Source organism: Ctenopharyngodon idella, chromosome 22, assembly GCF_019924925.1.
Source record: "Ctenopharyngodon idella isolate HZGC_01 chromosome 22, HZGC01, whole genome shotgun sequence".
Taxonomy (NCBI): Eukaryota; Metazoa; Chordata; class Actinopteri; order Cypriniformes; family Xenocyprididae; genus Ctenopharyngodon; species Ctenopharyngodon idella.
In genome coordinates, this window is record NC_067241.1 from 16,868,308 (window position 1) to 16,883,017 (window position 14,710).

At 36.3% G+C, this 14,710-nt stretch overlaps 1 protein-coding gene across 1 annotated transcript; it reads left to right on the plus strand.

Annotated features, from left to right (window-relative positions):
* The first annotated feature begins 588 nt into the window (after positions 1-588).
* wu:fy63c09 (uncharacterized protein LOC797544 homolog) lies at positions 589-14,369 on the plus strand. The gene is made up of 15 exons (XM_051879289.1): positions 589-982; positions 4,233-4,272; positions 5,137-5,177; positions 5,294-5,336; positions 7,557-7,689; positions 7,766-7,934; positions 8,014-8,886; positions 9,718-9,785; positions 9,892-9,947; positions 10,027-10,204; positions 11,978-12,058; positions 12,148-12,317; positions 12,638-12,843; positions 13,289-13,368; positions 13,835-14,369. Exons 1-15 carry the CDS (start codon positions 913-915, stop codon positions 13,949-13,951), a joined length of 2,325 nt encoding a protein of 774 aa, XP_051735249.1. The 5' UTR covers positions 589-912; the 3' UTR covers positions 13,952-14,369.
* The last annotated feature ends 341 nt before the right edge of the window (positions 14,370-14,710 follow it).

Genomic DNA, 14,710 nt, shown 5'->3' on the forward strand with positions numbered 1-14,710 from the left:
CACATAAACTTTTAGGCTACAGAAGCTGCATATGAATTGGTATTTAAATATATTTACAGTTGCCAACGTTGTTCAAAATATCTTCTTTTATGTTCTGCGAAAGAAAGTCATACAGGTTTGAAATGACATGAGTAAATATAAATAAACAAAATTTTTATTTTTTGTGCAAACTATTCCCAAAATACCATTTATATATATAAAATGATACTCTAAATAAGAAACTAAAACTGCCAGTAGGTGGCGGTAGAGGTCTAAATGAATAAGTCATTGCGTAAAATAAATAAATAAATAAATAAATTAACCAACCCAAAACATTCTTATTCTAAATAACCAAACGTCAAGGCGGTAAGTTTTCATTTGTGTCACGTGTTTTCATCGCTAGCTACATCAATCATTCCCAGATCTCCATTTGTGTTCAGTTTTCATTAGTTTACTATTATTCTAACATGTTAAAAGTATGAAGAGTGTTATTATGACTTTCAAAGAAAGGTTTCTATAATAATCACATTTCCGCCACAAACGTGCTTTCATTTACTTGTGCGCCTCCCAAATCCATAAATTTGCATCATCATATGTGGATGTGTTGGAGTGATTGTTCTCCTCTGGCGCCTCCCTCTTTTCTTTCACATGGACAGAAGAACTTCCTGTTGACGTTCGTGCGTCCTGACAATAGATACTGATACTCCAGTCCGAGTTTTTCCAGTCGTTTAGATAGAAAAACAGAAACTAATTCATATGACAGCATCAAACTCGGAGAGCAAATAAACACCCATCTGTGAGGAGAAACTTCCCATCCGCTGGATTTAAAGTGTCAGAGTTGGAACGACTTTCCTAATCGTTTCCGAGGAGGAATGCCATTCAGATCTGTTGTCTTGGTGTTTTAGACAGTAAATAAACCGTCTTTCTCTCGGTATGGCGGAGGCACGAGCTGAGGAGGACGAGGAGCGTTTGCGCGAGCCCGGCGGAGCGAGACGGAGCGCAGGTACGCGCAAACCAACAAACATTAGTTTATAATCAGAACAGACGGGCAGTTGATGTAAGATATTCAACAACAAAATTATAGGTTGTTAAATAAAGGTGTATTTTAGGTTACGCGCCACTTCTTTTTATTTTTATTTCATTAAATTCAAGTTTGTAATCACCTTCTCAAGTTCACTTTAATGGTGCTGTGGTATGACAAAACTTGTTTGAACTGTAAATATTCCATGGGGAGTGTTTGTTAATATGAGCTCTTAAAACGGCATAGCTGTATTTTCTAATATATATGTGTGTGTTTTATGCTTAAAATAGGCATGTGTTTGCTCACTGTTATCATGTACTGAAGGAAGTTTATTTATCTAGGCTCTAGGGTTGTTTCCTCTTTACTCAATATGAAATATGAATCTGCTTTGTCCTGAGTGGAAACTGACAAATATGTTTCACTCTAGTACCTCAACTTTATTGCTTCTGGGGAATTTCTCAACTGTATGTGAAATGACATGAATGATGTGCAATTCAACCCTCTGTATTCATGACATTTAAATACATTTATGAACTTGCACAGAGCATGATTTTACTTATGTAATATATTAATTGGAGAATTCAGCAGCTAAACCTACAGCTCTGACTGTGCCATGCGACTGAGCTCATGTGATCCTTAAATATCCCTACACACACTATACTAATGATATGCTCTGTTTCTTGGCTTTTGTTTCTCTCTGTGGTCTGTTGTAAATCACAGCTGTGGTTTCTTTAGACAAAAGCTCAGTGAGTTTCTCTCGCAGTAGTTCATGTCAGTATCCTGGCAGATCTGACAGTAATAGACTGAGTATTTATCAATCAGTGTTTCTAAACGCGTGTTTCTGCATATTTTTATGTATTATAAATGTATATATCAATGTAAACTCAAGCACACTTGGCAATAAAGCTCTTTCTGATTCTGATATAAGCCTATAGAGAAAGAATTTGGAGAATGTCACACACCTTTATTACAATTAACCTAAACTAATACAATCAGTTCCTACCTAAGAGAATACAAAATATACACATTCAATTCATAACAAACACCCAAAACAAAAGACAATACACTTTCAAATCAGATCATTTTAAAACATGTATTAATATTTCACACAGAGTAACAAAAAAAAAATTAATTCAAAAGACATAAGATCCCCCATAGCCTTGACATACTGCCGGGAGTTTGATTGACAGGCGAGCTAACCAGTCATAACGCCGAATCCGCCATTTTGTCCGACAAAGCAGTAGATTAACGTCGGTCGAATTGAACTTGAAAAATAGTGTGTACTGATGTCTTTCCGTGGTTGAAACAACATTCCTTCTGATGTTCATTCATGTTATGATGCTATAAATTAACTAGGAAGAGATCGGTTCACGAGCCGCTTGAGCTGTGGCGCTTCAGCGATCTGTCACACATTAAAGAGCCACAAAACGGTATTTTTTTGGTTTAAATTTCTTTAGAAATGTGTGACTTTGTTTCATATTAAAAGTAACCTGCTCTGTCTTGTCTGTCGACGTGTTGATAATGTCCCTCTTTGCTCCGCGATGTATTTTTCACTATGTGGGAACATGATGCTAGGACGGATGTAGCAACGGTAACTAAAAGGGGCGGGTCTTTGCCAACGGCCAATTCTGGATTTTACTAGGTTAAGAAACACAATTTGTAAATTGATACTTGAATTTCGTTCAATTCTTATTTTCCTAGAGTCATAAATTGCCTTTTCCGCTTGACCTAATGTCTCTGTGTGTATTTAAAAACACAAATAAACATTTCCAAAGAAAAAAATCTAGTCAAAACGATCAAATGAACTCTTTAAAACCTGAAACAATGGTATGAGCCTGTTACAATACAAAAAAGCATGGAATACTCTTTCTGGAAGCAAAAAGGACATGCATCGCTGATACCATGGGTTTATAACCGAAACGAGTGTATTCACTGCGTTAGCGCCATGAAGAATTCTCCATTGTAAGTCTCCCACTTTCTTTGGCAAAGGTGACTTGTATAATGCTCTCCATTCTGGTTTAACATTCTCCTCTAGATGGAGGACAGAACGCCAAGGCGTATCAGACTTCCTATTCAGAGTTTTGACACAGCTCTTGTACAAAACTTTTCCAGACACTGCATTAGAACCCATTAACATCAAAATGTTGGCTTGTAAAAAAACACCTTCACACTCTTCAAAGTCAGTCAACAGATACAAATCAGGAAAAGGGTCATTACAGTTTGGAGTAATTAAAACTTCAGTGTATTCTTCCAGCAATTTAACTTCCTCTGATGTAAGTGCTAACTTATTATCAAAAGCCAGACCAGCCAGTTTAAAGGGTTCACCCAAAAATGAAATTTCTGTCATTAATTACTCACCCTCATGTCGTTATTACACACGTAAGGCCTTCGTTCATCTTCAGAACACAAATTAAGATATTTTTGATGAAATCCGAGAGTTTTTTTTTTTTGTCTCCCATAGAAAGCAATAAAATTACCACATTCAATGTCCAGAAAAATAGTAAAGACATCGTTAAAATAGTCAACGTGACTGCAGTGGTTCAACCTTAATGTTATGAAGTGATGAGAATACTTTTTGTGCGCAAAAATAACTTTATTCAACAAATTCTTCTCTGTCCTGTCATTATCCTACGCAGTTTACGTTGAAGACACATCACACGCATGCATTGTGCTGATCATGTGAACAACGTTCTAGTTTCATTCTCGTGTTACGCAGCACGTTTGAGCTTCAGCAAGAACCAATGAGCTTCTGTTTATGTTTGCTGATCAATGTTTATGGGAACAAAAGCCTACATTCAATCTGTTCATCATATAAAGTGATTGTGTCTCTTCAGAAAATTTGGACTAAACCACTCAATTCATTTGGATTAGTTTTACAATCTCTTTATGATCTCTTTTTGAAGCTTCAACGTGGTAGTTGTGTTGACTGTCAACGGAGGAACAGAAACCTCTCAGATTTCATTAAAAATATCTTCATTTGTGTTTTGAAGATGAATGAAAGTTCTTATAGGTTTGGAATGACGTGAGGGTGAGGAAATGATGACAGTTTTTTCATTTTTGGGTCAACTATCCCTTTAAATCTGCTGTTGTCACTGCTGAAGACTATTATTTGTGGGTGACGTCCAGCAGTGAACACAAACACAGACTGTGGTTTAATTATGCGTTCTGACTAGTGTGTGTGTGTGTCTGTCTGTGTGTGTGTGTGTGTGTTTGTTTGTTTGTTTGTTTGCAGAACATTCAGACAGAAACAAACCGGATCAGCACCACTCCAGGTAAGACGAAAAAATGTGTTCAATTGTTATGAAAATATTGTCACAATGCAAACATTCATAATTATGGAAGCTTGTTTCCGCCATGAATTTAAAAAAAGGCAATTTCGACTTTATTTCTCGCAATTTCAACTTTATTTCTCACAATTCTGACTTTATTTCTCACAATTGTGAGATATAAAGTTGGAATTGCAAGAAAAAGTCAGAATTGTGAGAGAAATTTTCCCAATTACTATTTGCTTTTTTTTTTTTTTTAAATTTTTATTCCGTGGCAGAAAAAAAGCTTCCATACACAATGATCTTGATTTACTTTGTTTTCTCAATACTGAAATGATTTTTTTCCTCTTGATTTGGGGTGAAATATGATCTGAACCTGTGTTAGCAAGATTCTCTGGAATGAAAGAGCAAGTCAAAAACTTATTTTTGATCATAGCTTTATCTGATGACGGTGAAGCTTTCGATTCATGTCTAAACATCTCTCATCAAAACATGCGATAGGAACAGCAAACTTGGCACTAGTTCCTCCAGCTCAGTACTGGAAATACCTGTTATGTCACAGCAGAGAAAAATGATTAACTCTTTTCCTCTGTGATCTCCAGAGCGTAATGTGATTGTCACGTCAAACAGAATCATTCACATGTTTACATGCCACATTTTTGGCTTTGTTTTGTAACAAATTTTGGCACATTTCTGCATGTGTTGATTTACCGTGTGTGTGTGTTTGATTAAAGTCAATGTCTGGAAGGGGTTTGGGTGTGGTGTGGTTTGTGTTGTGTAACTGTGAAATGTGTTTCCAGTCCTATAACTGGAAAACTGGCTTTAATTCCTTCCTGACATTGAGCCCTTCTGTTTCTCTCGCTTTTCCAGCCAAGGTCCGCTGTCCTCCATCAGAGCTGTCATCAAACGCAGTGAGTAGCGTGTTTTTGTCCTGCACAGCTTAATTTGGTGTGTTTTGTATGTTCTGTCAGATGTTTGCATGTGAGTTTGGTTTTTGTGTTTGTGTTTTTTGTTGGAAACTGCGCAGCATCGAGAACCAGCTCTCAAAGTGACCATCAGCGGGAACGGAGGTCAGACGCTTTTTCTTTCTCTGTGTTCATTTAGGTGTATTTGAACGTGATATTCGCTGGCACCTTCGTCTCATTTGTTAAGAAATACAGTTGATTTATTAGGGACAAAATTTGTTGGTTGTGCTGGAATTTATGGCACAATTTATTTTACTCTATTAAAACTGTTAATTTAAAGAAAGTTTAATAATATGTTAAGGCAGATTTTGGAACAAGTATAAAAAAAAAAAATTATCTATATAAGCAATACCACACGAGTAGCCGTGCAATATCGCTCTATATCAACACGGCTGTGATTCGGGCGTAAGTAATCACAGTGTGCTGATATACAGCCATATCGCATGGCTACAAGTGTGATATTGCGTTTATACAACGGTTCGACGGCACGAGTGTGTAAATAAATAAGAAACAACAACGGAGTGTCTTTAAAACCCCTCTTTTGTGAGGAACTACTTCCTTACGCCACAGACTCAAATCTCAGGTTGACAGTTTAACAGTTGAGCACAACCCTACTGTAATTCTAAAACGTCACTTTAGAACTAGTAACGAAGGAACGTTGAGTCGCTTCATTGAAACTCAATGTAATATGTAGAGTATTATAAGAGAGAGATCACCTGAGCGAGTGCATAACCTGCATCTAGCTGATATTCTTCAAGTCAATCTTATATTCATAATCACAAAATCAGTATGTCCGGTGAGGAAAGCGATATCTTTGTCTTTGTCCTTTTAACATTTAAGAGGATTTCCCATGACAGCGGTAGTCAATGTATTTGTCTGTTGCGTCTAAAAACAACTTCCTCGTTTCAGTCTATTTTAATATAAAAGTCTTTGCAACAGACTGACTCACTCATAAAGACAATCTTTGCTGCCATCTCATGGCGTATTAATGTAACTTTCACTGAAGTCAAAATCACTAACAGACTCTTTCTCAGTACCAAAAAATATGGTGTTATTTATACAAAATATTATTTATTGAACAATGATATTTAAATAAACAACATTATAACAGTATAAGAAGTAAAACGGGAAATAAACACAAGCAAACAGTTCAGTCAAACGTACAAAAGCAGCACTCTAGTTAGTACAGGATTTAATTTCAATGTAAATATAAAGTAATGAAACTTAATCTAGCCCTTAAGCTAAATCTGTTAGCTCTGGAACAAGTAGTACATTAATAAGACCAAAGATTGCCCATTTGATATACCCAAAACGAATCATACCTCATGTTTAAACACTATCTACATAAGAGCCAGTGGCAAATTCCCGAAGGACTGGCTGAGATGAAGCTGTTCTCTGCGGGTACATGAGCACTGAACAGTCGCTGACGGCCTGGAGCTCACATCTCCGAAAGCGTCTAAACAAATTTTCAAATAGGCGTTAAGTTTACATATAAATCGCATATCTGAGGTCTAAACAACTATATTCCTGCCTAAAAAAAACTCTTAAAACTACATTCCGTTACAAAATAACAGCAGTATCTATAAAAATATGGTGGGTTTGCTCGTCCGCCATGACACTTGCTGTGAGAATGCTGACAGCGGAGTGATTCAAAAGTGAAACAGTTCCCGTGACAATACTTGTAGAATATCGCATGGCTAAAAAGACCTCTCAGCCAATCAGATTCGAGAACCAGAACGAACTGTTGTATAAACGTAAATATACAAAATAATTAATGAGAAAAGATTCCATAATTTTTTCATGATTGTATAAAACCACTGCATTAAATGTCTTTGGATGTTAAAATATCTTCTCAAAACAGGGTTATTATAGTTATCTAAAACCATTAAAAAAATTAAATATTAACTAAAATAAAATATAAAAAAATGAACCTTATTTTATTTCAGCTAGTTACTAAAGCAAAGTTTCTCATTTTCATTTAGTTTAACTTGATGTACTATAAACTAAAGCTGAAATAAAAATAACAAAAACTCAACATATTTAAAAACAAATAATAATGACAAAAACTAAGAATTTAACTAAAATTCAAATGAAAAAGAAAAATCATAAAAATAAAAACTAATTCAAAATATTAAAAACTATAGCATCTAAAAAAGTATAATAACTAAATAGCATCTTAGTGATACTGCTCAAAACTGGGAGTAAAACAGGTTAACAGGTTATATAGTTATCGTTCAGCTGTTTTTAGTTAAACAGGGAATCAGACTGATAAAGGTACAGAGGTGATGTGTAATGTAAACTTTGTTACTGATTGTCGTTCCGCAGACGACCAGAAATCACCATCCTCTCTGCTGAACCGCTGCCGTCCAATACCTGGTTCCCAGGGGCTTCTGGGGCGTTTCCCCCAGCCCCGCCCCCTGCCCCGCCCACATGGGCTGCAGGCTCGGCAACAGTGCAGGTGGGTGGAGCTTGAGGAAGTGATACATGTGTAGAACCTGTCATTTGATTGATTGATTGGTGCTCCTCCTCCCCAGCTTCCGCCTCCCTCATATGAGCAGGTGATCCGAGAAAAGAGCCGTGAACAGAATCTTCACTCCTCCACTTCGTCGTCTTCTTCTCCGCCTTCTCGTTTCTCTACCTCCACCATCGCCACGCAGACGGACACAGACTCCCCCGGCCCACAATCCTCTGCTGCTCGTCCAGGTGAGTGGAGGTTTCGTTTCAGGCTGCATTTGCAGAAAAGTGTTTCTTGCGTTTACAGAAATTTTAATTTTTCCTGCAGTTCACAGACGCCCCAAACCCCCACGCCCCTCACTGCCTCTCAAACACACGTCTGAACCAGACTGCTCCGACCCGAAGCCTCGAGACGCCCTGCACGAGCAGTGTGGTGTTCAGACAGACTTCGATGACATCTTCGATGACATCAGTCCCATAGGCCCCGCCCCCACCTCCAAAACTTTCACCCAGATCGACTTCGATTTCCCAGCCGAGCCCATGAAACAGGAGCCGAGCGCACGTCCCAGACCTCGGCCGCGCTCCACAGCCGCCCTGCAACCTGTCAGTCTGGACCAGCCGATGACGAGGGAGGTGAAAGTTCAGACTCTAGTGCGTCTGAAGGATGATGGGGCCGAGAGCGTGTTTGCTGGGTTCGACGACGCTCCGTCGGACATCTCCAGCAAATACCTGCAAGACCTGCTGGAGGTTTTTGGCTCAGATGAAACGCATCCAGACAGTCAAGAAAGCAAAGTGAGCAAAGTAGAAGGAGAGGAAAATAAGGCTGCTTGCTCCGTCATAGCATCTGAGCCGTTAGAACCGTTAAAAAGACCACAACCACGGCCTAGAACTCAAAAATCCAAACCCCAGCTCGCCCCAAAACCATCTGTCTTTGAGGTTTTTGACCCTACCATTGCGCAAAACCCCTCCAAACCCATTAGTCCACCAGTACCAGCACCCAGAGCCCTTCTGAACAAACTCCAGAGTCCGTCAGATCAGTCCAGATCTTCTCCATCCACCAGCCCTTCACCAGCTGCCCGTCCTGCCAGCGCTCCTCCAGGCCAGCAGATGGCAGTGGTGGCGTCCAATTCATCTGAGAGGAGAAATTCAGATCAAGCTATAAACACTCCAGTGATGTCGACCGACAGGAACGTCGGAAAACGTGAGTGTTTATGTGACTGGTATGTTGGTGGATCTCTAAATTACTTGCTACTAGGGCTGCACAATTTGGGGGGAGATCTATTTGCGATTTTTATGATAAAAATTGTGATTGCGATTTAAAGTGCAATTAAAAAAACAAATCAGTTTGCTGTGCTTGTTTTTTAGGGCTGCACAATTTGGCCAAAAATGTTGTGATAATATATTGATATTACTATATAATAATAATTATTATTATATATTTAAAAATTATAATTATTATTATTACTAAATAAAAATATGAAACAAAATAAGAGATATTACTCCTGTAATATTTCACTATAAAACAATTGAGTATTTAAGAAAAATTTAATAAATAAAAGTAGCATAATAATGATAAATAATAGTAAATATAATAAAATATATAAACATAAAATATAATAATAATAATAATAATATTGTATTTCAAAACTCTTTTGTTTATAAGCACTTTCATTACAAGTTTGTGAAGATGGTTTGGCGCATGTTGCATTTTTAAATGCCCGTTATAAGCAACTCAAACTCATATGAAACACACCACATATATTTAATTAAATCACATCCCTTGTGATTTGATAATCGGACTAAGCCATATCACAATTACCATTTTATTCCAATTAATCGTACAGCCCTAATTGATACTAATTGTTTCATTCAAAGATTTGATGTGGTGAAGCTCATAAACGTTGTAAAATCCAGTAACTAGGTTAGCCACCTGGTGCTTGTAAACACAACTTTTTTCCTGGTGGATATTGTGGGAGTATTTTTAAGTAGAGGAGCACAACTTAACGTTTAATGAGTGTCTGTTTATATCCAGGTCCATCTGTCCCCAAACACTCCCGGCCACCTCCACCTGTGCTCAGGAAGATGTCGTCCCCCTCACAGGTGATGCTAAATCTGTTTATAACCCACCCTTATGAGAAAGTTTGCATATTAGCATTAGAATATTTCAGAAGTGTTTGATGTTTATGATAATGATGTGTGTGTTCAGGCTGCTGTGGATGTTTCCAGAGACGCCAACGCCTCAGTTCCTCCTCTGCCTCCGAGGTAACGCAGAGTTATTCCTCCAGAATGAGGTGTCTGTTTTGTTTTGTCCTATCTGTCATTCTCTCTGTTTGTGTCTCAGACCCAGTGGTGGTAGACTCCTCCCCCTTCGTCCTCCTCCAATCAAAGCGATCAAACCTGCAGGCTCCTCCTTCTCCCCTGCTGCGACCAATCAGCTGCCAAGCAGCAGGGTTCCAAAGAGAGCCCCGCCCCTCCCACCCCGACCGAAACCAGGACATCCGCTTTATAAGCGTTATTCTGTGAGTGTTTGAGAAGAACTCCAGGAAAATGTCTTGTTTATTATTTAAGAGTTAAGGTTCTGTTATAATTTACTCACATTCATGTCATTCTTCTCCTTTATGACAATCTTTGTTCTGCGGAGAACAAAATGAGATAACTAGCAGAATGTACAAGCTGCTGTTTTCCATACAATGAAAGTCTTCTGAAGCAGTGTTGTTATTAACTAAAAATTATTAAAATAATTTTTGTTAGTAATAATAATTTTAGATGTAATACATTGGCAACTAACTGAAAGAAACATTAACAAACATAAATTAAAGCTATAAAGAAATAATACAAATAACAAAAGCACATAAGAAAATTACTAAAACTTATAAATATATAATAAAATGAAAACCAAAAATAAAAATAAAAGCTAATTCATATAAATGCTATAATAGTATATAAATAATACTAAAATAACACTGTTCTATTAGTCATGTGATGTCATGTATGTATTAAAGGCAAGACACTACCATTGTTTTTTATGCACAATTTTGAGATTTTGGGCTATTTTGGGCTTATTTCTGTAGATTTTGATTACAAAACATATCTTTAAAGAGTTTTTCCTCCACTTCAGCTGCACTTACAAACTCCAAAACGTACAGTTTTATACCTGACTATATTCTGAAGGTTTTTACTGAGGGGTTTGTTCATATATAATTCACACACAGAATAATGCTGAACTCTATAAAGATATCCAAAATACATTTAAGTGTTTATTTTATTGCACATTATATATTTGCATCTGTAGATTTCGATTAAGATACATATCTTTAAAGAGTTTTTCCTCCACTTCAGTAGCACTTACAAACACCAAAATTTACAGCTTTATTCCTGACTATATTCTGAAGATTTTTACTGAGGGGTTTGTTCATATATCATTCACACTCATTTATATTACATTTTATTCCTAAAACAATTTTTTCCTTGTCTGTTTCACTGTTTTTTCTGATTTATGGAGTGATAAAAAGAGAAATCCAAAATCCCCTCAATAAAAACCTTTAACTCTAATATGTCAACAAAATCAAACAAGAATTTTGAACCTGGCTTTATCCAATGTTCAGATTTATTTTCTGGTAATTTATGCAAATTTAATGAGATAATGCCTCATTCACAAATTTAAACTTGTAATACAAACAATTGTCTTAATTTACTGTGTATAATCTACTGGGGAAAGTATGGCACTATATATATTTTTTAGCATTTAGTAGTGTCTTGCCTTAACTGGTAATCTTCTTCTTAGCCGCTGCTCTCAAATGTCACTCATGCTCATTCAATTAAAAAATAGTGCCTTTAGACGCCTTTGGCCAATTGTCTTTGGTTTTCACATGTCATGTGACCAATTGTGATGCTGCGATTTAAAAAAAAAAAAAAAAAAAAAAAAAAAAATTTATCAGCAAGTGTGATTTTCAGTAAATTAGGTCTGTTCCTCTCACAATGCATCATGTGACTCCAGAAGACTTGGAATGTAGTGAATGAGTCATGATAACGAGTCTGTGTGCTTTTTGGAAGTTTGACTGTATAAATCACCATCCACTTTCATTTTTGGAAAACAGCAGCTCGCACATTATATCTAACACTAAATCTCTGTGCTTCACAGAAGAAAGTAAGTCATAAGGGTGAGAAAATGATGACCGAATGTTCATTTAAATGTATTTAAGGAAGGAAGTCTATAAATAAAACAGAAATTTCAAACACTTTTAGTAAACAGCAGAATGTAATATGACGTTGTTTATGTCTTTGTGCACTAGAGCAAAGTTCTTCAAGGAGATGCAGAGGAGGAGAATATCAGCAAAGAGCAAGAGGAACCATCGGAGGAAACATCTTTCCATGTCAGTGTACACATATACACACACACACACACACACTCTCACACATGTGCAAACTGTGTTTTTATGTCCTGAAATATTTTCTGCTTCAGGAAGAGGAGCAGCTGATTGTCCTCGATGATACAGACATCCTGCAAACACAGTCGAATACACTCCATGACCTCTGCCTCTCAGAGGTCAAAGGTCAAGATGTGACTGTCAGTGGGGTTCAGCTGGAAGAAGCGCCCTCAGAGCAGCAGATCCAACAAAACACACAAAACAGGTGAAACATGATGAGAAATAAAAACATAATGTATTATAATTTAAAATTAAAAATAATATCTAATTTTAAATTTAAAGATTTAATGAAAGATATGTGAAATATTACAATTTAAAATATCTGTTTTCTATGTGAATATATGGTAAACTGTAATTTATTCCTGTGATCAAAGCTGAATTTTCAGCATCATTACTCCAGTCTTCAGTGTCACATGATCCTTCAGAAATCATTCTAATATGCTGATTTGCTGCTATCTAATTATAAAAATTAAAAACAGTAAACATGCACAATTCATGTATCAGTTTCTCTCTTTCTCTTTCCAGGTTTGTTGTGGGCCGTTTTGCATTTGAGGGGGAGGAGGGGGAGCTGACATTCAGTGAGGGTGATGTCATCACTCTGATGGAATATGTAAATGAGGAGTGGGGGCGTGGCAGCCTGAACGGACAGACAGGAATCTTCCCTCTCAGTTTCATCCAGGCTAAAGAGGAAACTGAAGTGTTGCCAAGGAAACTGGCTCTGAAATCTCCTGGTAAATAAACATTCTTCATCTGAATATTCAATTTATAGACTTCCTTACTTAAATACATTTAAATGAACATTCAGTCATCATTTTTTCACCCTTATTACTTTCTTTCTTCTGTGAATCAGCAGTGAGAGTGACAGAAACTGTGGCCTATATCGAAAGCCGACAATTATTATTTATCTCATGGCTGATATTGTCAGTGTACACTGTATGTTTTTAATTATAAATTCACTGTAAGTGAAATCTGACATGTCCAGCTGAAAAGCTTTTTAAACCTGCCATAATATTATTTGCTACTAATATCTGCTTAATCAGACCTATATGATAATTAAAAAAGCTAATTATGACCAATGTGCTTATAGATGTCATGCATCTTTAGTGTCTGTAAGTATTTATGACAAACATATAAAATAGGAAACATTTGAGTTCAAGGCCCTGTTTTTCTCCCCAGCGCCCCCTGCAGGAGGGAGGAGCAGAGGTCGAGCACTTTATGATTTCAGCCCTGAGTGTGAGGACGAGCTCCATCTAAAGGTGTGTGGGAATCACTACAACAGTTGTCATGGAAAACCTGGAAATATAAAGGAGTTTTATTAATCGTTATTACCAGGCCAGGAAAATTCATGGAAATTAAAGAAAAATCTTGGAAAATAAATAAATAAATAAATATGATGCTCGTATATTTTATATATTTATTTATATATATACATTTAATTTAAATATTATGTATATAATTAAAATTTTGCAATATATTTGTATATATACAGAAATATTATAATTATATAATTCATATATTTATAGTTTATGTAATGTATATTTAATGACATGTATAATATATATAATTAAAATATATATAAGTCTATTAATTATATAATATACATACAATGTATATTTAATTTTATATATATATATATATATATATATATATATACATACATCATTTACAGTAAGTACACAAAGGTAAACAGCATTTGTAAAATGTGTGTGTGTGTGTGTGTAGGCAGGAGACATGGTGTGTGATTTAGAGGACATGGATGCCGAGTGGTTCATTGGAGAATCCGGTGGGAAACGTGGCATTGTCCCCAAAAACTACATCCAAGTGCTGCTGGACACCTGAACACTTCCTATCATGTGCCTGATGAGCATTTCTACATTTTGCCTTATTTAGCTGTAATACACTTAAAGAAGGTTAATGACGGGATGTTAACTTGTGAAGCGCGTGGAGATCTCCTGTACTGTACTGATTCCAGTCTGTGTGTGTGTGTAAGTGGTCGTATGAATTGTTTACAGAGTTTTAACCCACATTAAACTCATCCGTTACATAAACATGTTTTGTCCTCAACCTTGACTCTTTCTGTAGATTAAATTTCAGGATTCTAGATGTTTTAAGAGCCGAATGTTCTTTTAACCTGTGAATTTGACTTTTCCAGTCATTTGTGATTTACTGGATAAAGATTAATATAAAAAAAATAAAAAATACAATTTATACCCAATAAAATATTTGAGCTTGTAACTGTAATAAATAGTAAAATGTATATGTATGTCTCCTTTGCTCGATGCATTTATTTGATCAAAAATACAGTAAAAACAGTGAAATATTAGTATTATTGAGGGAATTAATTAAAATAAGAAATTTGTATAGTTGTTTTGATTTATTTTAAATCAAATAATGCCTGTTTGTTATTTGAAAATGCTTAATAAAAGTTAGAGAAAAATTGAATTAGGCGAAAATTTGCAGTCACGTGTCACGCGAAATTCCCGCTCGCGGGAATGCATGTTGACATGACTGTCACTGTCTGCATTTCGTCCGCGCAATTTCGCCGTACAAAGGTAAATGAAACCTCGCCTTTACAGCTCTACAAATTTCTCATTTTAT